The sequence below is a fragment of the Mesoplodon bidens genome, assembly GCF_964165515.1.
Source record: "Mesoplodon bidens genome assembly, chromosome: 13".
Classification (NCBI taxonomy): domain Eukaryota; kingdom Metazoa; phylum Chordata; class Mammalia; order Artiodactyla; family Ziphiidae; genus Mesoplodon; species Mesoplodon bidens.
Window position 1 is genome coordinate 17,860,449 of NC_138169.1, and position 27,658 is coordinate 17,888,106.

Sequence of the window (27,658 nt, forward strand, 5' to 3'; positions counted from 1 at the left end):
CTCTTAATGCCCTCTCCTCGCGCACCAGGAAACAAAAGGGAAAAAAGTCTCTTGCCTCTTCAGCAGCTCCAGACCCTTTCCCCGGACTCCCTCCGGGCTAGCCGTGGTGCACTAACCCCTTCAGGCTCTCTTCCTGCCGCCAGCCCCAGTCCTCTCCCTGCGCTCCGACTGAAAGCCGATACCCGAGCCTCAGCTCCCAGCCCCGCCCGCCACGGCGGCCGAGCAGACAAGCCTCTCGGGCTGGTGTGTGCCTGAGGGCACCGGTCCTCTGTGCCAGAATCTCTCCGCTTTGCCCTCCGCACCCCTGTTGCTGTGCTCTCCTCCGCTACTCCGAAGCTTTCCCCCTCCGCCACCTACAGTCTCCGCCCGCGAAGGGGCTTGTAGTGTGTAGAAACCTTCCCCCCTTCACGGCTCCCTCCCACTGGTGCAGGTCCCGTCCCTATCCTATTGTCTCTGTTTATTCTTTTTTTCTTTTGCCCTACCCAGGTATGTGGGGAGCTTCTTGCCTTTTGGGGGGTCTGAGGTCTTCTGTCAGCGTTCAGTAGGTGTTCTGTAGGAGTTGTTCCACGTGTAGATGAATTTCTGATGTATCTGTGGGGAGGAAGGTGATCTCCGCGTCTTACTCTTCCGCCATCTTCCTCCGGGGTCTGAGTATGTTTTGATTCCTGGGTGGCCACAAGGTTATTTACAGTATGGAATAGCAGTTGTGCTGCAGTCCCTTACTCAAAAGTGAACAATAGAGTTTAGAGATGACGGACCCAGCTCCTGGGGTTTTGGCTCACTGGATGCATAAGAATTGTAAAATAACAAGAAAAAAGTTCAGTATGTAGTCCACTGGTTACTGTTATCTGTAATAGCTAAAACTGAATTGAAAGAAAGCTCTGAGTCAGATCTTGATGTTGACAAAGCTCAGATTTTGGACAGGAGAGAGGACCTCTGAGACCTCTGGTCATCAAAAAGGTAGTCCAGGTCGAGGATGGCAAAATGAAGAAATTACTGAAACCAGGAGGTAGAGTGTGCAGTTGTCTCATTTTGTGGATTGATATCATCAGCTTCCTGAAAAACCTGTACTGAAATGGCACATGAGAGGATTAATGTGGGGGCTGTGTCTTTGGCTTTGAAGGCTGCACAGTGGAAGAGTGTGTTTGCTCTGATCCAGGACCCACATCTCACTATGGAACAATCACAGAAGGCTGTGCATGATTCAGACACACCAAAGGTTATTCCCAACAGCCTTGTGGGCTGGATAAAAGGCCCTGTGAAGTCTGTTTCCCCTGAGAAGAAAGACTGTCTGACTCCCCCTATAAATGCCAACTGGTACATCTCAGATGAAGCAGCTGAAATGCTTTGCACACAAGCCATGCTACACTGGCTTTATGGAGATCAGGATTTTAATCCACAGAGTATGCCCCTTACCCAGGACATGGTTAAGTGCTGTGATTAAAGGGCCTCTTTTGCATGGACACGCCTTGTAACCTAACTGCTGCCAAGTCAAACAGCACCCCAAAATGATTTATGAGACTTTTCTGTTTCCCCTTACGGGTCTTATAGATGCTAATTAAAAAAAATAGACTAATTAAACAATGGCAAAAGGCAGAAGGGAGAGTCAAGGGACTCATCCCAGCAGAATGGAAATCTTTGCATGGTTTTTGAGGAATGGGATGAATAAAGTTGACCTTAATGGCATTGAAACAAAAGTCTTAATGGAGCACCATCAAAGGATGAGTGGACCAATGGGACGTGGGTCCTCAAACATGTCTTTCCACTCTATTTAACCCAGTTTGGAGCAATTTTAAAAGTCAGGAGGCAAAGACTACAGTGAGAAACCCAACTGGGAGTCACCTGGGATGACAGTCAAGCAGACTCACCTAGATAAAGACTGACAAAGGGGCCAGTGTATCTTGGCTCAAGGCTCTGCTGGGGGACCCAAAGCCTTATGCACATGAGTGGGTGGAATGATTGGGGAGGGAGGAAGGGAAGTTTCCTGGACTCCTTGACAAAAGAACTTCATGAACTGTGTAGCACCCAAATCTGTGCGTGAGGCAGGACCTCAAAGAGCCTACAATTAAACTGAGAAAATAACAGAAATGCATGAGTTAATCGGATTCAGGTGGAAAGTTTGGATGAAAACTGGAATGATTATGCACGCTCTGTGTGAAGTGGCTGTGTCTGTTTTACCTGAACATATTATGGGGATGGATATTGGGTCTGACTGAGGAATGTTTCCCTTGCCTGGCATAAAACAGAAGGCACAGAAGTCCACTCTTCAAGCAATACTAATTGCTAAATGGGAAGCAGTAAAAATATCAGAACCTACAGAGTATAAAATAGAAGCTTAAGTGTTGGTACAGACAAATTCTCGCTACAGTAGACCCGTGGAGAGTGTAGGCTGGGGTTTATGGCAAAACCCTGTGCTCCCCTCCCAGTGACCACTGCTGGGATAACGGACTAGAGAATTTCCATAAGAGGAGCAATTATTATCTTGCTATCGGACATTAACTGACTCTGCCCTACAACTGAAGGACATAAAATAATCTTGAAACCTGAAATACCCATAATATCTTGGGTGATAGCAGAGGGACACTCTAATAGGGAGGGCAATGCCCAGATGAGCTCCATAATAAAATGGAAATGGTTTGCACAGGAGCATGCTGTGAGGGGACTGCAAAGAGTTGTTCAGTGTATTCGTGGGCAAGTACACTCATTTTCTCTAGGACTGACTTTGGAACCACATGCGGAGCTACTGATTCCATTGCCACTTGGGCCAGTGCCCTATAAACAGCTCTTGACTGACCAAAAAAGAGCGGCTTAGCTTTTAGATGACAGTTCCAAGATGAAGAGATAGTTTCCTGTTTGGAAGACCATCACTCTGATCAAAGAAGGTAAAAATAAACTAGCTCCATGCCCCTATATTGCATGCTATTTGGGTTTTTACTGAAGCATGGGTGGTGACCAATAGCTTGGCTATATGGTCAGGCCAAAAGGCAATGGAAAACTGGCCTATCAGAAGGATGCCCAGATGGTGCATGGCCCTATGGAAATCACTATGGAAATTTGAAGACTGAATTAAAGTAGGATATGTCAATGCACATCAGAAAAACCATTCTTCAGATTTGTAAGATGACTGGAATCGATGAGTTTGGATATACTAATGTGCTTGCCTGAGGTGGCCTCCTCGGTCCACGGACTGTAGAAATGGACTGAATCTGCATGCATTCCTCTTGTACCCTGAGACACAAAATGCCAAGAACTGTTCTGTCGACAAGAGAGACACAGACTGCTGATGGCCGTGGAATGGATTCCCCAGGGGGAAAGCTGGCAAGTGGATTACACTGGACTAATGCTGGGGCCCCAGGGGGCTAGACCTAAGTCCTGACAGGAATAGATACTGACTATGGACTGGAGTGTATGTTATCAGGTGGTACATGCCAATGCTCACACTACAACAAAAGAGTCAGAACAGAAGGTCCTGCCCCGAGCAACACAATGCTCATCCTCAGAGTAATGGTTGGGTAGAGAATTGGAATAGGCAATTAAAGCATCTATTTGTCTAAAACAGGGGGAGATAGAGGCATAACAGACTTGCTTATGTGCCCTCACAAGCGTTTGCTCACTCTCACTGTGACAGGCGCCAAAGGCATTTCCCCACTAGATAGATCCTTCTGCTTTTTTGGTGGATCTGAGGGAGAGGGCGTGGGAGAGGATGCTGCTTTGACTATGCAGTTCTTCCCACTGGGGGAAGATGATGGTATGATTATATGTTTTTCTTTTCCTCACCCATCGCCTCAACTTTCTTCCCCTACCTGATGTAAATAGTAGTCACAGGACTGGGCTGTAACTACAATCAGAAGCAGGCATGGGTCCTAGGCAAGAAGTTGTAACTCTACTTTTACACGTTTATGTCAATTTTCCTAATTGAGTCCTGCTTTCACTCCCTCAGCCAAAATGCGCGGAGCAACTAAGCCCGCGCCCCGCAACTACTGAAGCCCTCAACTACTGAAGCCCACGTGCCCTAGGCTGCAACAAGAGAAGCCACCGCAACGAGAAGCCCGGCGACACAACAAAGAGCAGTCCCTGCTCTCTGCAACTAGGGAAAGCCTGCGCACAGCAAAGAAGACCCAACGCAGCCAAAAAATAATAATAATAAATTAAAATAAATTTATGTTAAAAAAAGTGTTTAGTCCCAGATTCCAAATGGTTTACTAGTTGTAGGAGTTAGTTCCTGAGTCTTAACACAAATTTTGGAAGGTCATTTATGTTCCTTTACACAGAAATCCCCCTGGCCAGGGACACAGTTCTCTGGAATAGAATTGTGACTCAGTGTCATCAAACAAACAGAAAAAAGATGCAACTTTCAAAGTGCTTGAAGTAGATGTACTCAAAATGATGGAGGGCAAAAGTTGCCAAGTTGATGGCTTTAAAATTAGAATGTTGATGAAGCTAAATCTCACCTTGTCTCAGGACACAGGAGCATAAACATGATTCTGTTTGAGGAAAATGAAAAAGGCAACCTTGATTAACAATAAAAAGGACAAATGGTACAGGAGAGGACAGCTGCTTCCCTGCTCTAAATGTAGGTGAAAATATACATTTTGAAGCTGTATTTTAAATATATAACTTTCTTGGAAGCCAGTCTCTTGTCATTATTTGACACTCTACTTCTGCTGGGGTTTTAACATTTTGAAAATGCAATCTCAAGTGCCCAAGTAAGAAAAGTGGTCTAAAAGGACATGAAGGTCATATGTGGAATTCCTGTTTCATGTCAACATGCACTGAAATGAATTAAGGACATGAGAGGGAGGAGGTGAGAGCAAAGATGGCTGGGTCCTACTTCAGCTGAAAGGACAGGTCAACAATTGAGACAGTCACTCCCTTTGCTAAAATGGTTGGGATACTTCTTATTCAACTCAGGTTTCTGCAGGTCTACCATGTCAGGATCCTTTGGGGTGAAAATCACAGCCACCTGACTCAACAAAGAAACTAAAGCAAGAAAAGAAAGGAAGGAGGGAGGGAAGGAAGGAAGGAAGGAAGGAACGAAGGTAGAAAGGAACGAAGGGAAGAAAGAAGAAAGAAACTTACTGGGTCAAGTGACTGCAAAGTCTAGCCCAGGTGTCTGGGGCTAGACGCTCAATGTCATCAGACTTCATTTCCATCTCTGCAATCATCTCAGAGCTCCTTTCTTCTGTGTTGGTTTCATCGTCTCAGCGAATGGTAAAATATGCAGAACAATACCTAGGTCAACAATACCTTGACCCAGGTATTATTCTGTGCAGCACTGGGCCAAACACTTAACTAAGCTGTTTCCTCATTTACTCAGCCAACATTCATGGAACATAATATGCTACTCTTCTAGGCTATGAAACAACAGTGAGTAAGAACAAATCTCTGCCCTCATGGACCTTACACTCTAGGATGATAGCAGGTACCCAATGCCAATTAAAAATTGTCTCTCGCCATCTGCCTCTACGAGGATGACGTCACTAGCCACTGCAGTCACTGACCTTCAACACACCCTGAAAGGAGTTCAGGGAAGAGATCAGGAATGTGGCACACTGTGCTCTGGGAAAAACTGGCAGAACAGGCCTTCAGGTAGTTAGATCTTTTTCAGGAGAAGACTTTATGAGCCCAATTTCTTGCATCTTAAATCTAAGAAAGCACTAAAATCATTGACAGAGACATCTGCTCCTCGTGACTAGCAGCGACCTTCTGCCAAAACGTGCGCTTGGTTGCACCTATCCCCCTTCACTAAAATCATATATATAGCAACCTGCCCCCCCCACCTCTTCAGAGCAGTTCCTCAGAGCTATGTGAGAGGCTGTCTCCTGGGCTATGGTCCTCATTTTGCCCCAAATAAAACTTAACTCACAACTCTCACATTGTGATTTTTTTTTCTCCAGTCAACATCACAAAATAACAAAATGTAGGTTAAATGTATAGGGTAAATGGGGAGAAGTTAAGAGGGGATGAAAGAGGCAAAAGAGTAGGGAGTGTATATATCGAGGGAGTGGAAGGGCTGCAATTTCAGAAAAAGATGTCCAGGTAAAGACTCCCTGAGAAGATGGCATTTGTAAAATAGGAATACAGTGTCTATTTCTCAGGCCTGGGGTGGAGATTTAGTAAGAAAATGCACGGATTTGTAAAATACCTTCGATAGGTCCAAAATGGACCTAAGAAACCTCTCTGGAAAGAGGCCCGCCTAGAACTCAAAGAAAGAGGGAAACTTCGGTCAGGGTGGAACTGGGATCGAGGCGGACGTTGCCGCGATGGAACAGTGATCCCCCTGAAAATTGGCCCGGGCGGAAACATTGGTCGTGGAGGAACGTGGATCCGGGAGGAAGCTTGGTGAGGGCCGAACTCTGGCTGGGGCGTACAGTTACCCTGGCAACGACGCGCGCCCGGTGCGACGGAAGGCGATGCGCGAGAGGTAACAGGGGTGGGGCCTCCGGCGGCTCTCCACTGCTGGGTAGGGGAGATGTTGCGTTCAGTTTGGCGGTGGCTTTGCCTCGGACTGTGCAGCCTCCTGCTGGGACAGGCGGAGGCCCCGAGCCCCGTGGAGCCGCCGGAGCGGAGCCGGCCGTATGCGGTGCTGCGTGGGCAGAACCTGGGTGAGCGGCCGCGGGCGGGCGGGCGGGCGGCGGGGTCGGGTCTGCGCTTTTGCCGCTCCAGGCAGCCGGAGCTTCGCACGCGCGGGGCGGACGGCGGGGGCCGTGTGGGGGAAGGCGGTGCAGGTGCGACCCTCTCTCTCCGAAGGCCTGGGACAGAGGCCTGAGCTGCGGTTCAGCGGAAGGCCTGGTCCTCGGTGGGCTTGATACATGCTGGTTGCGTGAATGACCCGGGTCACAATCTGGGTCCCCTCCTCTGTGGCTGTGTGGGCCCAAGCTAGGCAATACGGCGCATGATATGTACTCCATCCCCTCTTCTTTTCTAATAGAACTAATAGTCATAGTCATAATGATAACTGGCATTTGTTGAGCATTTCCTATATACCGTGTTGTACTAAGCACTTTGTGTACATGAGTTTATTTCAGCCTCACAGTAAGTTAATCAGAAAGGTACGGTTTTCAGCCCTGTTTACAGATAAGGGAAGTGAAACTCAGAGAGGTGAATTTCTTTGTCCAAGGTTACACAGCTAGGAAGTGGTGGAGGCCAGTAGGAGAACCTAAGTTTTGTGGGGCTTGAAACATACCTTTTGGGTGGATGTCATCAGCGTGCACATATATATACACACATACATACGTACATATGGGCGTACATGGCTTTGGAAGGGGCCCTGGAGCTTAAAGCTTGGCAAACTTCACAATAACTCTGCATCTTGTTCTGCCAAAGTCCTTTCTTCGCGCTGAACGTCATTGGTATGTCTGTATATCTGCAAAGCTGCTACATAGTATTGTTTCTGGATTACCTTGACTCTCCATGAACTCATTGTCTGTCATGTATTGACCACTTACTGTGTCCATAGCACTCTGCTAAGTGGTTTCCATACATTATCCTGCTTAATCCTTCAGAACAGGATTTCTCAACCTAGGTACTACTGACATATTGGACCAGATGATTCTTTGTTAGGGGGTGGGGAACATACTATTCTGAGCACACACTGTTCTGAGCGCTGTAAGATGTTTAGCAGCGTCCCCAGCCTTTACCCACTAGATGCCAGTAGCACACCCCACTCCCGGTCCAGATAATCAAAATGTCTCTCGACATTTGCCAAATGGATTTTGCCACTGGGGCAAAATCCCGCTGGTTGAGAACAGTACTATTCAAAGTGTGGTGGCAGAGCAGTGAAGTCTGCAAACTATTTGTTATCTGCAAAGAGATGTCTTACAGCACTTGAGATTGTTTAGAAATTTAACGGTTTGACATTGTTGCAACATCCAAGCAACTCTAAACCACTTCTAGGTCCCTAAACCGGAATGCTTTCTAGGTAGAGGGAGCTGCTAATTAGTCATACACAGTAGGGCTAGGTAGTGGCCTGGGACAGATTAAAAGTTACCAAAACTAGTCCTTTACCACAGCTTTGTTTGAGAAACACTGCCCTAGACCATTCTGTGCAGTGGGTATTTTTATCTCCATTTTTAAAGAAGAGGAAACAGACACAGAGAGACTGTGTAACTTCTGTAAGGTCATGTGGCCTGTAAGTGTAGACAGGAACCCAGACAGTCTAACCCCAAACCCTGCATTCTTGACCACTGTTCTTCACTGCCTGTCTTGGTGGTAATAACGGCTTTCATTTATCATGTGCTTATTATCTGTCCGGCACTGTGTTGAGTGCTTTTCATGTAAAATATGAAAAAATGTTTGAGCTCTAAAATGAGATTTATTTGAATAAGATACATTTTTGACAGATAAAACAGTAATGATGTGGATATGCTTTTCTAATTTTCCAATATTTTGGTTGGTTGACAAACAAATGTCACAGAAGTATTCCAAATAAGAGTTGGAACTGCCAGGAATATTGTAGAAAAAGTTCACATGCAGTGAAAAGCTGGATCAAATGTCTTTTGGGACCCTTCCAAGGCTAAGATTTTCGGATTCTTTTAGAATATGCCGGCCACTTTAATTATTATATTTAAAACAATAGATTCCATGTGACAGTGTTAACTCAATCTTAAAAAAAAATGCAGTATTAGAATAGTTCCAAAACACTACAAAAACATTTCACTAGAAATTCACTATTTTAATGACATTGATATTTAGGCCTTGTGAGATGGGTTTCATCTGCCCCATGTTATAGGATAGAGAATGAGGCTCAAAAAGGGGAAGTAACCATAAGGAAGGACCTAAGTAGTCTTAACGGCTCTGTCAGGGCCTGCCATTCAGGCAACTAAAGGGAGGGAGTAAAGACAATGATGAAGAGTGGGAGATCAAGGCCCAAAAGTATAGCTATTCCAGTGGATATCGTGTACCTAACAACTCTTGGTTTTAAGTTCATTTTTCGTATTTTTTAAAAAGACTTCCATTCTCCAATTCTAGTCCCCTGCATTCCTGCTTTGGAGGTTTTTGTTTTTGTTTTGTTTTGTTTTTTTAGAGCCTTTCCAAAACGCAAAAAAATTGATTTAAATGGAATAAGACAGCTTTAGGTCCAATTGTAGTCAGAGCCTTAGAAACTCATGGAATTCTGAACTTTAAAAATTAGGGCAGGGGCTTCCCTGATGGCGCAGTGGTTGAGAGTCTGCCTGCCGATGCAGGGGACACGGGTTCATGCCCCAGTCCGGGAAGATCCCACATGCCGCGGAGTGGCTGGGCCCGTGGGCCATGGCCGCCGAGCCTGCACGTCCAGAGCCTGTGCTCTGCAACGGGAGAGGCCACAACAGTGAGAGGCCCTCGTACCATAAAAAAAAATTAGGGCAGGGACTTCCCTGGTGGCACAGTGGTTAAGAATCCACACGCCAATGCAGGGGGACACAGGTTCGACCCCTGGTCTGGGAAGATCCCACATGCCGTGGAGCAACTAAGCAACTTATTTATTAAAATAAATTAATAAGTTTGTTTAAAAAAAAATTAGGGCAGGTATTTAGGTAACAAGGGCTATTTTGAGATATGACATCCAACTCATGTAAGTCATAGATTTTGTTTAACAGAGACCTTTTTTAAAAAAATTTATTTTTGGCTCCATTGGATCTTCGTTGCTGCACACAGGCTTTCTCTAGTTGTGGTGGGCGGGGGCTTCTCTTCATTTTGGTGCACGGGCTTCTCATTGTGGTGGCTTCTCTTGTTGCGGAGCACAGGCTCTAGGCACGTGGGCTTCAGTAGTTGCAGCACATAGGCTCAGTAGTTGTGGCATGCAGGCCCTAGAGCGCACGGGCTTCACTAGTTGTGGTGCACTGGCTTAGGTGCCTTGCGGCACATGAGATCTTAATTCCCTGACCGGGGATCGAACTCGCGTCCCCTGCATTGGAAGGCGGATTCTTAACCACTGGACCACCAGGGAAGTCCCAGAGTGATCTTTTTTTCCGACTAAATCAGATCCTGTCGCTCTTTGCCTACAGCCCTGTCTTTAAACTTAGAATAAAATCCATGTTTCCTTCATTGTCTACAAGGCCCTGCATGAACTGGCTCCAGCCTTCCTCTCTGGCTTCATTCCCTGCCTTTCTTCCTTCACTCCTTCCTTGCAGCCACACTCGCCTCCTTCCTGTTCATTGACTTTCTGGCTTGTTCTGGCCTCAGGGGCTTTCATTAGCTGATCCTTGGGCATGCAGATCTCCACATGGCCGGCTCCTTCCTCCCATTAAGGCCCCAGTTTGTGTGTCCCCTCCTCACTTGCTTCCTCCATCACCACTCCCAGTACTCTCACATTACCGTTTTCCTCACGGCACGTAAAAGCTGCGTGACATGCTCTCATTTACGTTCTCTCCTCACGTGCATGGAGACACCCCCAGAGAGGGTCTGTCATGGCTGCTTCCCCCACACCTGGCACAGTGCCTGGCACCAAGTGGCATTTGGCATATCGTTGTCAGTGGACAACTTACAGAACCTGAAGCTGCCGTTAGGAGGTAACCTGTTTTCCTTTTGCAGTGTTGATGGGAACTGTTTTCAGCATCCTGCTGGTGACCATGATCCTTATGGCATTTTGTGTCTACAAGCCCATTCGGCGCCGGTGATGGCCAAGCCAGCCCTCCCACAAGCCTTTGGGAGCAGAATAAGTCGTGTTGCACATGGGTCAGTGGAGAAGGTGGAATCGGAACTTAACTGCTTGGAAACAATCATCGGTCTGGACAGTTGGTAAATGCTGAATGATTTAGAAAAAAAACATCTAGCCATTATCTTATCCTAACACTGTAATGCAAGGATTTGGCCACTTGAGCCTGCTTCTCAGTGTTTCTTTTTATTTCCCACTGTACCTGTTGAAAGTAAGACCTGAAGCTCCAAAGTTCAGTGTAAAGATGGAGTGTTCACGAGAAAGAAAACATGACTTTGTGAGTGACGTAAAATCCACACTGGAAAGGAATAATCATTAATGCTTGAAAATATTAAGAAGAGTAAGACTTAACATGTAGACATTCCCTGCTTAAGAACCATTTGGTCACAACGGGTTAAGAATCCCAAATGTTTTTAATTATCCCGGGTTGGCCTAATTGCCCCGTTTGCAAAGCAGTGTCAGCTGTGGGGAACATAGGCCGCCACTCCTCACTCTGCACGGAGCTCTGCACTCAGACGCCCCCACTGAAGTCGGGGTCACACCAGCTAGGCCTGTGACCACGGGCACCCTTGGGCTGGGAGGCACTGGGGGTGGCTGGAAGTGTTAGCACTTGGCCCATCTGAAAAAGAATTGGTCCCATTCAAACACGTTGGTCTCCTTGTCCTGCACTTAAGTCTTCCCAGCCCTTGGCCTAGAAGTCAGGGCAGCTTTCCTGATTCGGAATCTAAAAGAGACTCAGCAGGACCTCTTTTCTGCCCTGGGTAGGGAGGGGCTACAGAAGTGCGTGTTCACTGTGGCGGGTGGGAGTGTGTTTACACAATTTAATTTCAACTTTGAACATGCTGCTATTCATTTGCACTGTTGGTGAACTGGAATTTTCCCCCATGGAAATACTTTCGTACATACCGTATTTATTTTAAGGGTGCTAGGTTTAACTTGTTGTTAAATTAAAATGCTTATCTTGTTTGTGCTCCATTCAAGCACAGCACTGATTTTTTTTTTTTTTTTAACAACCGGCACTTAATGTGAAATAACTGATGTGGGATACAGTAACTGACTTAAGGATTGTTTGTAACCCTAACACTGAGCCACTGAAACGTGCTTTTGAGCAAAATGTCCATTAAAACTAAAGTAAAATCTCATGTGCTGTTTTATTCCTAGTAATTATTTTCCAAGCGTTTAAAAATGCAGGTGTGTGCACATGTGCGCACACTTGAATCTGATTTAATCTCTTGAGGCACTGTGAAGTGGAATTTTAAATTAATATGTGAAATAACATTACTGCCCCAAGGCAAGCTATTGATTATTTCAGAAAACTGACTGTCAGTAATCTCTCAGGCTGGGCCAGGGGCCAGAAGACTTGGATTCTTGTCCCAGCTCCAGTTATAAACAGGCTTAACTTCTCTAGAGCCTCAGTTTTCTCATCTGTGAAACAGTGATATACACACTTTATCTTTATTATAGTGAGGATCAAATGATGTGAAAAGTAACACAGATGGAAGTGGGGTCACCACAGTTGGCCTGTGCCTTGGAAGCCTGTGGTTATTGACCGGAGGGAGGAGTGGCAGGGATTCTGAGACTCTGGCACGGACAGGGTTAAGTCCCAGGAGCCCACATCCCCGCCTCTTCTGGGACGCCATGTTTTGATATCTGCCTAAAAACTTACTGCCATTTTTAGAATTTTAAAAGGAAACGGTAAAAAACTTGTCAGGCCCATAAACCTTGTGACCTGCCGTTTGCCCAGTAATCACCAGCCAGGTAATTGGATCATGTTCAGTTTTCTGAAACAACCTTGCAATAGTTATTCCACATACAGATCCAAAACCCAGCCTGCGTCGTCATCCCAGTGTTACCGTCTGTTTAAGTATGAGATTTCAGTCAAAAGTAGGACAAAGAATAACCTTTGTAGAAAAAGGCTTATTTCAGAGAAATGAGTAAAGATGAAAACATCCATTCCAGGAGCGAGAGAGCCACAAACTGAAAACTTTTATGCACCAGAAGTTGACCAACTGCTATTTTCAAGTGGAATTATTCTCCTGACCTTCATCTTCAGGAGTGCACAGGGGCAGTGGCTGAACCCTAGTTTTCCTAAACTGAACTGTAACAAACTGTAACAACATGTCCCCTAACAGACACATTCGACTAATTTACACCAATCAGAAAAACAAGTTATTTTAGCAAACACTATCTTAACTTTCTTTAAAGGTGAGATTAAGAAGTCTGCAGGTGCTGCTTGAGAGTAGGGGCTTGGAGTCTTATTAGTGGATTACAGTTTTTCCCACAGAATCTCAATCTTCTTATACCCACACTCATTTCTAGACATGGGCCTAGCTTGGACTTTGAACTCCATCATTCACGGCACCGCAGCCATTTGAAGTTGCTGTAGTCCAACTCATCATCTTTGATGTCATCTGCATGCAGGAGGAAACTGGGACCAAGCTGGTGGTTATGGTCTCTTTCCTGTCATTATTTAGAGCAGACTTTGCCCTGACACCTCTCATCAAGTATGGTGTGATGAGCTTGTTTGTGGAGCAAGTATCTTAGGAACTTTGTTACCCAGTCAGCCCTCTGTATACCACATCCGTGGATTCACTGAACCACAGATCAAAAATATTTGGGGGGAAAAAACATTCCAGAAGGTTCTGAAAAGCAAAACTTGAATTTGCCTCACACCAGCAACTATTTACATTAGCATTTACATTGTATTTATATCTATTTATATAATTTACATTGTATCAGGTATAATATGTGATCTAGAGATGATTTAAAATATTCAGGAGGATACAGTAAGTTATATGCAAATACGATGCCACTTTATAAGGGGCTTGAGCATCCACAGGTTTTTGGTATCCATGGGGCATCCCGGAAACACGCCCCTGCAGACAGTGAGGGAGGACTGTACTTAATTCCCAGCACTGCCTTATGTGTAGAAGTTGCTCGATGAAAGTTTACTGCTGGTAGTGGTCCACCCAAGCTTTAATAAACCCTGAAGATAAAGTTAGAAACTATTAGTTTAATGAAATAAGCCGTAGGTATGGCTTGTCTTGACCTAAGAAGAGTAACAGTTTTCACAATGCTCAAAATATTGCTTACTTCCCGCCCACCCCACTCCCCCCACAAAAAGCAAAGCAGATCCTTAACAACTTCTGGAAATACCAAGGCCTCATTTCCAGAACCCAAACATTTTTTACTGGTCACTGCCTTTTTTGTTTTATTACCAACGTATTTAGGTGTACGGCAAGTCCAGGAGGCTGAATCATCACCTGAACTTCCAAGAACAGCCTCACAAAGCACTTCGGCTTCAAAGGAGAGAGCAGATTTACTGTGATTAAAGAGATCTAATGTTGGCTTGGCTTCCAGCACTCCACAAGAGACAGTCCCTCTCCAGGGCTGCAGAGGTGCTCAGAGCAGCCCGATGCTGGCTGTGGAGTTTCCATTTGAATGGAGTAGCGTGTGGGCTTGTGGGCTGTGACTTGGGCAGGACGCTGAGAGGAGTGTGCCACCTTTGTCACACACGAGCGAGGACTGGGAGGAATTCTAATGTTCCAGTAACATACATAACATGAAGGGACTAGAAAAATGTGAAGAGAAAAAAAGACTCAAAGGCTGTCTAGAATATTGTACGAGCACCCTCTAAGGAAGCAGTCTTTATTTGTATTTTAAGAGTGAACACATATCGAAAACTGCTGTGACGGTGACAGAAAGTTCAGTCCCTTGTTAACTGACCTCCTGGGGAGAAAGCCAAGACATGGGGAAGCAGAACAATGGAATGCAAACAGATTACCTCTGTTCACCTTAGTGAGTAAATGATGGGGCCTAACTGCAGCCATTCCCAAGGTGTATCTTGGCTCAAGGTAAACGCCAAGTAAACAAAATGCCAACTGTGTATCTGAAACAAACATGATGCTGCATATACTGGCCTCGTGTGCAGAGAAGTAATTTTGGTCAGACCATGAAAAGAAAGGCAGGTGGTCATATGGAATCAAAAGCAGTTCTTTGGGAACATTTCATTGGCAACGCTAACTGTATATACAGCCGTTAAATGGAACGGTAGTTCCTGTTTCCCTTCCCATCCCCAAAGCAGCACAACAGACAGGAAATGGACGCAAAACAGAGGAGGAGGATATTGTTACTAGGTGATTTCAGTGCAGCCTGTAGGAATGAATCCATGGGCCGGGCTGGAGTGAGGGTGCCCTCGGCCGTATTCCCCAGGTTCTCTATGTTGTGCGGTGGTTATTTACAGAAGGGTTAGACAAAATAGTTAACTACTAAGGGTATCCAAAAAAGGCCTGAGAAAATCTGGTTAAAATGTATAACCTTGTATTGCTACTGATGGGAGTAGTCGTTTTTATATCTTTTAAAAATAATAAAAAGATTCTGTTAAAAAATATATTCATCCAGAAAGATGTTGAACTCTAAAAAGTAACATAGAATCATCATTTTCCCTTTTGAATACAGAGCCACTGAGTTCCGTTTGTAGCTCCCTTTCTAGTTTCAAGCCCACCCCTTCCTCTCAGGTGCGCCCAGGGCATGCAGTGAGGTCTTCCTAGGCCTCTGCGTGGAGACCCTTCACCAGAGAAGGCCTGAAACACACCCCTGGTTTGGTGATCCTTTGGTCAGCCTGCCCACTTCAGTAACAAGCCTCGGGCTCTCTCTCCTAGCTGCTCCTTCAGGGCCGGGATTAGCTGCCTTGGATTTAGCCTGGAGGATCCTGCTCTCAAAGGAACTGCCTTTAAAAATTCAAATCAGATCCCTCAGTGTGGAGTGAGGTGGTTTGAAACCATTGGTAATTTTTAAGGCTAAGGCAACATCTGTTGGCATCTGTATATCTTAATTTGATGCAAATAGTTAACCCTAATATAAAATAGATCCTGTATTTATCTCCTCTCTAGCTGGGTGTGGAAGGAATGGAATAAGGTGGGGACGGAGTAGAACAGTGACAGTGCCCTAGAAACCCTATAGAAAGGTAAAAATAGAAGAGCAGAACGGCACAAATGATCCATTTCTTTGGTGAACTGTACAGAAGTGTCTCCCAAGTTCTCATACACCACACTCTGCAAAGGCTGCTGCTCTCGTATATAAAAGCACCCTGACTCCGCAAGAACTTGTTTTGTTATCACTCCTTGATAAAAATTAATGTACAAACCTTCGGGGTGGGATTGGGGATTGGGTTTTTATCTAAAGCTGGTAGTAAAAACGTGACCTGCAAGCCAGTACAGCTATGGAAAGTGACGACACTCTCCTCCCCTCAAGCCTGGAGATGGGGCCGCTGGGCCCCCGCCCCTTCACCGGGGAGCGTCGCGGATGGCCCCGGGGGGGCCCTGGCCCCGCACCTCTGTGGAAAGCAGGGGACGGCTTCCGTCCGCTGCTGCATCGTGTGAGGCGCAGTGCCTGGGCCCGCGTGCGAACAGAGCCTCCGGGAGGGAGGCGGGAAGGACTACTTGTCGGTGAGCGACAGCTGTAAGACCTGCTGCAGCTCCGCCTCCTCCTCCCGCAGCCGCAGCTCGTGCTCCTCCAGCTCTTTGGCGGAGAGCTCCATGGCCAGCTGCAGGTCGCTGTCAAAACGGCTGGTCTCACTGGAGGCGCCGGGGCACAGGCCTTCAGAGCCGGAGGGGAGGCTCTCCTGGACAGCCCTGTGTGAGAAAGACACGGGGCAGAGAAACAGTGTTTTAACATCGTCATCGTGGCAGCAGCCATATTTCTTAACCGCGGACCTGGTGCGCGCCGAGCGCGGCGCTTCCTATCCCCTCTTGTACACGACGCCATCGATCCCACGTAACTCAGGGGGTGTAGGTGCTGGGTGCAAGTACATACCTGCCCGAGATCACCCAGCCACTAAGTGATGGGGCTAGAAATTGAACCTGGATCTATTTTAAAGCAAAACCCAACTTCTTCAACAGGTTTTCATATGTGCCCAGACTACAGGAAAAGGCTTTGTAAAATGAATCTTTCCAGTTTAACCCCCTTTAAAACGGATAATCTGGGAACTCCCTGGCGATCCAGTGGTTAGGACTCCAAGCTTTCATTGCTGAGGGTGCAGGTTCGATCCTTGGTCTGGGAAGTAAGATCCCACAAGCCACGTGGTGCAGCCAAAAATAATAATAATAATAATAATAATCTAATCATCTCTGTAGCCCTTCCCCAAAGTGGCACCATCCTTAACATTGTATAAACTTCCCACTGATGGCACCTAGACCCTCTGTGATCACACGTTCTTCGCAGAAGATCAGACCGATCAGAAAACATTTACTGGGTGCCTTTCTGTCCACGGCAATGGTTAGTGAACTGGTCAGCAATTCTATCACCAGTTCCTGGAAGCTCAGCCCCCGAGAGTTCAGAGCTCCTTTTATGAGGAATTGCCCCAAGAGGAAGCAAGAGAGCTGACACTGTATCAAGTCTCTCTTGCCAGGCCCGCTGTCGTGTGTCCTAAGCGCCTGTGCCAACCTCGGGTCAATCATCAAGAGTCACATCAGTCACCTCTCGTCCTGGGCATCACAGGTATGTGCCTGGCCAGTCCCTCCACTAGAAGCTGGTCCTGAAAGCTCCTAGGAAAGACATGTGACAGACACGAATACCCCTTAGAAGGAATAAACTGTTGTACTGATAACAAAAGGAAAGCAGCAAGAACAAGATTAAGAATATTTACAAGTCCGTTATCCACAAAGCTGTGTGAAAAATTAATAGAGATTGGGGTTATCTCTAAAATGACACCCAAATGTCAGATAGTATATAGTCCACTACCCTGCTTGATTTGATATCAAGTATGAGAAGGTGGTAGCTGTCAATTTATTAAAAACAACTCAACCTCAGGCAAAGTTTCAATGAACAAAGCAGATAATTCTTCTAGAGCAAGATTGGAATACATAACTCATTATTTGTCATCTTTGGCTACTCCTCTTCTCAAAATTTATGGCCGATAAGGTTTAAGTAGCTATTGGGGGAAAAAATAAGCTCACTTATAACAGGGAAAGGAAACGCATACTGGATTAACAGTGATGGCTAGGAGAGGGAAGCCTCTCTCAAGGGAAACATACCAGCACTGGGGTCTGGCCCTTGGCCCAGCAGCCTCAGAAAACAGAATGGCTCTAAGAACAGGTCCATGGGAGGCGGGGCTCATGTTACCCAAGCTGAGACTTCAGAAAAAACCAGGTTGCCAAAAACCTCAGCTGGGGGGTGACTGGAGTGTGGGTACCATTCTCAAAGCTTAACGGCCCCATGACGGCAGGCGCTGGGGCTGCTTCATCAAAGAACTCCCAGCACCTGGCACAGAGTCTGGCACAAAGCAGGCACTGTGCAAACGTCTGCCGAATGAACGATGGAAGGACAGAAGAAACCAATGAACAAACAAATGGACAACAGGAGCCCAGGACCACACCAAAGGGCAGTGGAGGGAGAAGCAGATCCCACTCTAGTAGAGCAGGAAGCCACAGAGGGAGGGGATGGAGGAGTTATTGTCCTCAAGCCCTGGATGGTCCCAGGAAGGTGAGGCCTTGAGGAAGAACCACATAGGAAGACAAGAGGCAACTGTTCTCAGGCTGGTCTGTTCTCTCGTTAGTGCTCAAGAGTTTGGGATTATGCCCCTTACCGCAGAATGAAACATCTGAGTAAAAAACAATTTTAACAATGAATCAACCATCCTTTTCATCACACACTTATTGAGCAACCACAACGCAATGACTGGTCTTCACTGGGGAGGAAGTTGGGATTAAAATCCACATACCTTTGTGTGAGACTACTGACACATAGATAACATTCTAGGGAAAATATGATGGCATAAACTAGCAAGAATTTACTGTTTCACCACTGGGAAGTTATATAGCATGCTCCGAAAGATACAAGGTTATTAGGTACATCAGTGAGTATAAGGAAAAGACAAGTCTGTCAGGCTCTATCCTGTGAGTGATGCTGACTGGGGCTATGCAGATGGTCTCATATAATAAGCTTTTATAAAAGACCAGGTACATAAAATATAAAATAACCCATGTAAATACCATGAATATGCCAAACTTTTCATTTAGATAAGTCTGTCAGGTTAGCCAAAGACTGAGGCCAAACTGAGGCCAAGCTTCCAAGTCCCACCATTTATTCTGATAAATGCACCTGGCTTCTTCTGGACTCCAGTAAGCTCTGCTGGATGGCAAACTGCATTATCTCGTAATCTTCATCCTGCAAATACACGTTTCTGCCGTTGTCTTGAACGTGGTAAGATTCAGGAATTTCAAACACAGATTGATCAACCTCAAAGTTTGTGAGAGTGGAAGCTGAAACACAAAAGGTGACAGTACAGTGCCCGAGTTAGTAAAATAAATTTCCACTTCAACTTTTATAAAAATGTTTTTAATTAAAAAAATGAAAAAATTAAAATGATTAAAATCAAGGTTGGCTACTATGTAAGAGAGATTTCAAGGAAGAATAATCTTGACAGAGAAAAGTACTGGAATACTGTTTTTTTCTTTTTGCCTTCACTTTTTTTTTAGTAATAAAATGCATAGTCACACAAAAAATATACAGAAGACTGTAAAATGAAAAGTGAAGATCTCTCTCCCTACACCCTGTCTCCTATTTCCAAATTCCAGAGGTAACCAGTGTTTACTTGTGGGTCCTTTGAGGAATGTGATGTGTATGTGTATATATCACACAATCACACCAATGTGGGTTTTTTCCTTTTTTATTATGAAATATAGTAAATATATGAAAGAAGATATAAGATATCTGTAAACTTAAAATAAAAATGATAATAATAAAACAAAGGCCTGTATGTCCCTCAACTGGCCTAAGACACAGAACACTATTTTACCACAATAAAAAAAAAATTCAATTATGTTTTGATATACTAGCAATGAGTAACTGGAAAATAAAATTAAGAAATAAGTCCATTTAAAATAGCATCCAAAATCTGAATTGGATTGATGGCAAAGGAGCCTGAGGAAATTTTGGGAGGTGATGGAAATGTTCTGTATCTTGCCTGTGGTAGGGGTTACGTGGGTGTATACATTTGCCAAAAGGCATTGAACCGTCACATTTAAAATGGGAGTATTTTATTACATACACGTTGCACCTCAATAAAGTTGTTTTTTAAGAACAGGCTGTCTTTTTAATTCGAGTGGGGTCATACATATTCTGCAAATTGTTTTTTTCATTTAATTGAAACTAAATCTAAAATTTTCTTTCATTCAAGACAGAGATCTACTCATAAGATACTCTAATTTCAAACTGAATAATTACTATAATGACTAAATGTATGAGTTTTTTTAAATCACATAATCCAACTTTTTTTTTTACCTGAATCAGATGGGGTCCCTTCCACATTTTGAGATACAGTTTCTTCAGCAGTGCTACAGCCATTAACATTTCCAAATGTAATCCGTGCATTTAAGACATGAAACAAGGGAATTTCTAATAAAATAAAAGCTTTTATAAATAAACTTTACTGAGAAGAATAACAGCCAGCATTTACTGAGCGCTTGCTATGCTGGTACCATGCCAAGTACTTTTTATAAGTATGATTTCATTTAATCATCATAACAACCCTTCCCAATATACAGATGGGAAAACTGAGATTCAGAGAGGTTAAGCGACTTCTCCTAGGTCACAGTAAGTGATCGAGTCAGGATTCAAGTGGATACAGGATACAGGAGCCAGGATACAACTATCCAAAATGTAAATTCTTCACAAGTAATATGTATTATATGTGGTATCACGCAGACTAATTCAAGCCCAGAAACATATTAATGTATCAAAGGATCTTAGTGTCAATTGTCTTCCTCAAATAATAAGTTTAATTTGAAGTTTCACTTAAGTAAGGTTTCATATTAAAACAATGAATGTGTCACGTTTTTATGCCTTTTTCATCTGTCAGCACCAACTGTAAATAGAACTGATGGTGGGGGGGGGATCTCCTAATTTTAGTATGCAAAATGAACTAAGAATCATGACACTTCTTTAAACCAAATTAAACTAGAGGATAACTCTGCCCTCCTCCGTTAAGTCTACTGTCTGCTTCTTTTGCCTCAGGTGCTCCAATTCCCCGAAGCACACTCTGTCTCTCGCAAAACCGGGCAGAACTTATGGGCGCTCCTGTGGTTTACTGAACGGTACCTATTTTGACAGGAAATCCAGGTGGGAATTCCAGTTTGATGAAGTCTCTCAGTCGGGCAAAATGCGCGCTAGTTCGGGCCATCAGGTCAATGATGGGGATGACCTGCTCCACGAGAGACAGAGGAAACTCCTCACACATCCACAGCATTGCTTTAAACCTGCCGGATTGGATGAGAAAAGACTGAGGCCATCTCCCTCAGACAGGGAGACTGCGTTACTTCTACGCAGTAGGCTAGACAACGTCAGCTTCCTTATGCCCCACGCCCCAGCCTTCCCAGTCATCTTACCTCCCCTACGTCTGAGCTGGGAAGGGATTAGAGCCACAGAGAACTCCCATCACCCTGAAATCGGGCAAGCAGGGGAAATGACCTGCGCTACAAGCCTTAATCGATAGCAAGCAGGAAGAATTGGTAGCTGGTGGAAACCATTTCATTTAATCAGCTGAAGCTTGTTGGCAGTTAAAAAAAAATAAATAAGGAATTCTTATATCCAATCTATATTCTATTTGGAGAAGGTCGAATAATAAGATGGGCAATCTACTGTTACCTTTCATCAGATAAAGTAATTTTTGTTTTTGGGGTGTTTTTTTTTGCAGCATGTAGGACCTTAGTTCCCAGACCAGGGATCAAACCTGTGCCCCCTGCAGTGGAAGGGTCTTAACCACAGGACCGCCAGGGAAGTTCCAGTAATTTGAAATTATTTTTAAAGGAAGGGAACAGAGGAAGGACCGAACATGACACTGGAAAACAGCACGACTTCTGAAATAAACAAGAATCCGTTAAGTTGACAACGGCTGCTGATTCTCTCTTACTTTTGTGTTCTAATCGTCAGCTCTTTCGGCCTTCCGATGTCTCTGTCCTTCAGATCAAACTCTTTGTTGAAGTACTCATCAGGCGTGATGGCTGTGGGGTTGTTGGCGGTGGCACACTCTGTGGTGAGGTCCTGCCGAGCCAGAACTCAGGGGAGTCAGAAATGCCAAATGATGCTGACAAGTGGAGGCCTAGGGCACCTAGCCTCTGAGGTGGACATGTTAACCAGCTACAGAGCAGGAAGTTCTAGTCATTAACTTTTTTTTATTAAGTTAACTGCACAGAACAAGAAAATTGACAAACAGATTACCAAACTACATGACCAAGTCTAATGGATTTCTCCATTTCAAATCATTTCTCCACTCTCCTTTTATCTCCTGATTATAGAAAGGAAAAAGAGAGACAGACAGAAATATCTGAAAGCACATGGGATCTGGAAGATTTGGAGTTCAAGTTCCAGCTCTGTCCTTCTTTAGCCTGTGACGTTGGAAAGGTAATTTCATTTTTCTGACCCGCCGTGACCTCCACGGCAGCAATTTCATATGGTTATTGTGAGGACTGAGAAAGAAAATGTTTGTTCAGGTGCTCTATTAAAATATAAAGTCCTGAATCCTTTTTTCAGTTCAATTTTTATAGAGAGGGCCTAGTTTAAAACAGGAGAGAAAGCAACTGATTTCTATAATCACTACCTGCCTCTGAAATCTTTATTTTCAAAGACTCATTCATCTTGTTCTCTTCCAAAAGAATATCTCAGATTCCAGATGGGGAGTACTTTTTAGCCTTTTCAAATCGAGTGGTCTGCTCAGGATTCAGTAAATGCCACCACAAGCAGAGAAAAGTCATCTCCTGTTAAACCGTGCTGGAAGCTCACGCTTCGACTTACCCCTTGAGCACCAAATTGGTGTTCCACAGTCCCCAGCAAAGACTCCAGTGGGTTCCTGTCCGCTACAAAGGAGGGAAAAGTTGAATGTCGAATATTATACCTTAATTATGATTACAGAAAAAGATTCTCATCCTACCTTCATGTTTCTCCATCATGCATTAGGAAATCCATCTATGGACAGGCCAATAAAATCATCCCCAATAGCCATCAGCTAACTTATCCTTTTTTGTTTTCGTTTTTTTAAAAAAAATTATTTATTTATTTATTTTTGGCTGCGTTGGGCCTTTGTTGCTGCACGCAGGCTTTCTCTAGTTGTGGTGAGCGGGGGCTCCTCTTCACTGCAGTGCACGGGCTTCTCATTGCGGTGGCTTCTCTTGTTGTGGAGCTCGGGCTCTAGGCACGCAGGCTTCAGTAGTTGTGGCATGCTGGCTCAGTAGTTGTGGCTCGCAGGCTTAGTTCCTCTGCGGCATGTGGGATCTTCCCAGACCAGGGATCGAACCCGTGTCCCCTGCATTGGCAGGCAGATTCTTAATCACTGCGCCACCAGGGGAGCCCCTAACTTACTCTTTCTAGGACACTTTTTATTAGGATCTCTAAGCTAGATGAACAATAGTTATAAGAATTCAATCAGAATAGTAGAAAAAGTTTGGACTTAGGAACGAGCCAGCTCTGGATTCTAACTGCACCTTGGCTGGTCGGAGGCCTCAGCTTCCTCACCTGTCAAACTGGACTAATGGGAACGGTAGTGAAGGTGTGAGTTAACAGTGGCCACGTGCTCACCGCATGCTGCAAGCCCCAGTCTCAAAGTTTATGTGTAATAACTCATCTAATCCTCCCGATGACTCTAAGGCAAGTCGGGTAGCACTCGTTTCACTGCTGAGGAGACCAAGGCACAGCAGGTAGGCCCTGAACTGGCCCCGCGCCAGCTGGGACATGGTGCCCAGGTATTGGCCATGTTTTGGCTCAGAGCCCAAGTTCTGTCCAAATCTCTCATTGTGATAGTTTGGACTAAATCACTCATTCCGGTGATAAATATTCTCCAATATCCTTATCTACTTTTTCAACCGAATCCAACCATTGTTCTCTATAACACATAAACAAGCCCTGTGAATGGCTTTCATTACAGCTGGAGCCAACCACAGGGGAGGACCTCTAAGAACGAGTCAGACTAAGGAACATTTTATAAAAAGGAAATTTGGATTGGCATGACCTAATCACATGAACCCCCAAATTTAACAGAGGCAACAAAGACTTCCTCTAGGCTAAAAAAAAAAACAGAGTGGGGAGAAGGGGGACATCCCTGGTGGTGCAGTGGTTAAGAATCCACCTGCCAATGCAGAGGACACAGGTTTGAGCCCTGGTCCGGGAAGATCCCACATGCCACGGAGCAACTAAGCCCATGCGCCACAACTACTGAGCCTGCGCTCTAGAGCCCGTGAGCCACAGCTACTGAGCCCACATGCCACAACTACTGAAGCCCGTGCTCCTAGAGCCCGTGCTCTGCAACGAGAAGCCCGCGCACCACAATGAAGAGTAGCCCCCGCTCGCTGCAACTAGAGAAAGCCCGCACACAGCAACAAAGACCCAACGCAGCCAAATAAATAAATTTATTTTAAAAAAAAGAGAGAAAGGAAGAGATTACCTTTATATCTCTTTTTTTCTTCCTCAGTCAGGTGTTCTGTCCGTATTTTGGTTATCACACTCACATTGTTCACTGTATAAACCTTGAGAGATGTGTGCGAAAGAAAACAGTGACACGGGGAATCAAAACTCAACAAATAAGCATAGCAAGAGCAAGAATGCTGAAGCCAAAACAAAACAAAACCCAGCAAAATAAAAATGAGAAATGGTTAACATTCATTAGAACCCTTCAGAGAAAATACACAGCTACCAACTTAGAAATGCATCAGCAGTTACTTTGCATCTCTGACATTTTTAATTACCCCTGAGTAGTTAACGGTGACAGGCTGCACTTTCCAACTTGCCCTTCTTGTTGCTAAACACTCTCAAAGAAGGTCCTGCAATTTAGGCCTCCCAGCTGGATTTCTACTAAGGGGCCCAAACCTGCATCGTGTACTTGGACTGATGTGTGGTAATCTTATACTCAGACCGACTTAGACAGCCATCGGACAGAAGGAAAAAGGAAGGAACACAAGGTTCTCTACACTGGTAAGACTTAGAGAAAACCAGCAAGCCACTATTTAAAAGGCATTCTGTATATTGACCTCAAATTATTTTAACTGCCAGGGTCAATGCTCTGTTTTCAAGGTTGATTGAAGAATACTGGGGTCTGGAAAATCAAACATCACAGTTCACAGAGAATTAACTGTATATGCCCAAACGTGGATTCCCAATGTTTAAAGATTCAGGAAACACACCCAGCACTGGAAGGACTGTTTCTAAGTGCATCTCACTGAGCGTGACGTAAGCTTTCTTTGCTCACTCAGAGGTCACCAGAGGACCCTGCAGCTGCTGGCAGCACTGTCGTGAGCCATCAATCCCCGCTGCACTGCAGGGCTAACAAGAGGCCAGGAAACAGCTTTCCAGCTGCCACAGTGCCAGATGACTTGAGCAACTGTCGTCTCCACTAGGACAACTATCTTCTAAATTCACTGACATCATGTAAGTGGGCTGGAAGCCTGCTGGTTACAATTAGGCTGACTAAAAATATTGGGAGACTCATAAAAGCTACTTTACAATATATATATTTTTAAACCCACTCAGGTGATTAAAAAAAGATGAACGAGCATGTTAAATCTAGTCCTTTCTTTTTCTTTTCTTTTTTTTTTTTAAAGAATTAAAGGAATTGTCACTCCCACCAGGACAACTGGTACCTGGACTCATTTCTCTACAACATAGTTTCTCTTTGCCATAACTAGAGACCTCCTTGGGATATGCTATTCCATTTTCTGAAAGTCAAATAAGATAAATCCAAGGAAGAGACACACTAGACAGAACTTATTCCCCAGAGCACCTCCATGGCACAGATGCATGACAAAATCTGAACAGACTCCTCATTTGCATAGAAGCTAAATAGCTATGTTAAATCTTATTTTAAGAGTTTCCTTTTACCTTTGCTTCGTAACCATTAACAACTTCTGCTTTATCTGTCCTCCAGCCCCAGAATCCGGATTTAGTTCTGATAAAAAGTGAACACCACAAATTTCCACATGTACAATATGCCATTCAGATTTATCCCTGCAGCCTTTATAGGTTTTCTCCCCCAGCTTAAGTTAGTGAAGGACACTTGGAAATTAGGGTCCTACTGTCCACAAAAGGATGTTATTAACGACAGATGGCTCAAGCATCCCCCACCCCCTCCCACAGTTATTAATCAATTTGCCTCACCCCCAGCAAGAGAAAGCCTCCATTCTTGGCTTCTTTACGAAAGCTGCCGGCAGAGGCAACAAAGGTGGTGACATTTATTGGACAGCTGTCCCCAAGAAGTGAGTGCAGATGACCAGCGTCCAAGGGCTCGCCACTAAGGTGGTATCTGGGCCAGAGCATTCATCGGGGTCATCCCAGCCGTGGGCAACGACAGAGTCAGTGGCTCTATCCCCATAAGCAGCAGTATCTCAATCGAGGAATTCTTAGAACAGTGAGGCACAGACCATCCTGCTCCTGGGAGAACATGGGTGAGGCAGGAACTCATCACTGTGGAGAGCTGCTTGCAGAAGCCATTAGTGCCTGTGGAAAGGCTTGGGAGTCGCCCGCGTTAACAGGTTTGGTGCAGCGGGGGGGAAAGAATATCAAAAGCAGTTTTTCAGCCCAGCCGTTGAGTCCAGCTCTGTGGAACTGCTTTTAAAGCAGCCCAGCACTTCAGCAGCAGCTGTAGCATTGATAAAGTGCCCAAACACCCAGTTACTCAACTCAATATACTCCTGGAAGAAAAATGCATTTAGGAGCCAAATGCGGCCAAGAGGCTCTGATTCTTTTCCAAAGCAGCTCACCCTGGGAAATGCTCCCACTCCCCGGGGAGCCCTGCCCAGACTGCCCCTTTGTCTAGGACGTCACATCCCAGCTCCGCTGTGACTGCTGCACTTGGGCCTGTGTCGGGCAACTGGCTGCCTCCTGCTCCGACCCCGGGGTGAAGCAGGACACCGCGCAGGAAGCTCCAGAACGGTGGCCGGGAGGCGGTTATCTACATGTTGTGTTTCCAAACAGTTTGCTTTTCTTCTAATGAGATTTGGTCAATGCAATTAGTCCAGACAGGGTATGTGGAGTTTTATGTGTGTATTACAGTCCCTCAGAGAAAGGAGGGACAAGACCTTTAACTTTCCCATTCATTACCCCAGTTAGCACAACGTGACTGATGGAGGGAAAGAGAGGACTCCTAAAGGGATGATACCGCATGCTAGCTATCTCCAATTTACATTCCAGAAACAAATTTAGGGACCACACCTGCCTCATTAATGAACCCGAGTCCCCTTTTAGTCAGCGATCAATGAAAATCAAGATATCCCTTTGGGTGAACATTTCGATCCTCAGCTCCTGTCTCTCACTAAGAACCTGGTATCCTGGCCCGGGAAATCATCGCTTTCTGGCGCTCGGACTGAAGGATGGCTACGTCTGCTCCACTTGGTCCCTCGTGGACACTGAGAAGTCAGAGCCGCACTTTCTCCCTGGGAACTGCCACACTCCTCGCTCACCCACATCTGCTCTACCTGCAATCCTGGCTGCTCCATTTCCTTCCCCACATCCACTCTCTGACAGCTTCGTTATTAAACTCAACATCTACCTCCTATTTTAAAACCAAGATTCTAATAAATCCTTGGCTCCTTGATTAACTGTACATGCAGAGGCATCTGACCATGATAGGAGAAAACCCAGCTTCCTCTTTTGCCATTTTCACCTCTGCCCGTCTCCACTGAGACCACCATGCCAAAGGCCACTTAGCACATGCTGGGACTTGGAGGCTGCCACACAATGTGGAGAAAGGCTCTGAGGGTGGCAGGGAATACTCTGTTTAAGGTAGGCAAAGCAGAACCTTTCAGAGGAGAGACAAATCCAAACTGCAACCAGAGGGTATATATCCACAGGCCCAAAATTCACTCAGGCAAAAGTATTACTTTGCAAACATCAAGCTCAGAGTAAGATTAGGAGAAAGAAAGGGATGAAGAAGACTATCATAATATAACAGGCCCATGTCTTCCAAATTTAATCAGCTGAACACTAGCTCACACCTCGGGTCAGAACCAGGCAAGCACACTTTTTCTAGCAGCAAACCTCACC

At 45.1% G+C, this 27,658-nt stretch overlaps 2 protein-coding genes across 3 annotated transcripts in view; one reads left to right on the forward strand and one right to left on the reverse strand.

Annotated features, from left to right (window-relative positions):
* Nucleotides 1–6,454: 6,454 nt before the first annotated feature.
* Nucleotides 6,455–17,098, forward strand: LOC308626756 (uncharacterized protein C12orf76 homolog). Of its 2 annotated transcripts, XR_014017294.1 has the most exons (3): nt 6,455–6,605; nt 10,513–10,719; nt 17,046–17,098. XR_014017294.1 is itself a non-coding variant. In XM_081252168.1 (2 exons), exons 1-2 carry the CDS (start codon nt 6,473–6,475, stop codon nt 10,596–10,598), a joined length of 219 nt encoding a protein of 72 aa, XP_081108294.1. In that variant the 5' UTR covers nt 6,455–6,472; the 3' UTR covers nt 10,599–11,778. The 2 variants fall into 2 exon arrangements, 1 of the variants encoding a protein (XP_081108294.1); XM_081252168.1 differs by lacking the exon at nt 17,046–17,098 and having other exon boundaries at nt 10,513–11,778.
* The window catches only part of ANKRD13A (ankyrin repeat domain 13A), a 39,597-nt gene continuing 26,191 nt past the window's right edge, over nt 14,253–27,658 (reverse strand). The window contains exons 7-15 of the mRNA XM_081252167.1: nt 25,499–25,565; nt 24,069–24,150; nt 22,427–22,488; nt 21,546–21,676; nt 20,735–20,892; nt 19,919–20,032; nt 18,737–18,897; nt 17,114–17,181; nt 14,253–16,269 (exon numbers count right to left, since the gene is read on the reverse strand). Coding sequence (XP_081108293.1) covers nt 16,074–16,269; nt 17,114–17,181; nt 18,737–18,897; nt 19,919–20,032; nt 20,735–20,892; nt 21,546–21,676; nt 22,427–22,488; nt 24,069–24,150; nt 25,499–25,565 — 1,039 coding nt within the window. The 3' untranslated portion in view covers nt 14,253–16,073. The remainder of the gene's footprint in view (nt 16,270–17,113; nt 17,182–18,736; nt 18,898–19,918; nt 20,033–20,734; nt 20,893–21,545; nt 21,677–22,426; nt 22,489–24,068; nt 24,151–25,498; nt 25,566–27,658) is intronic.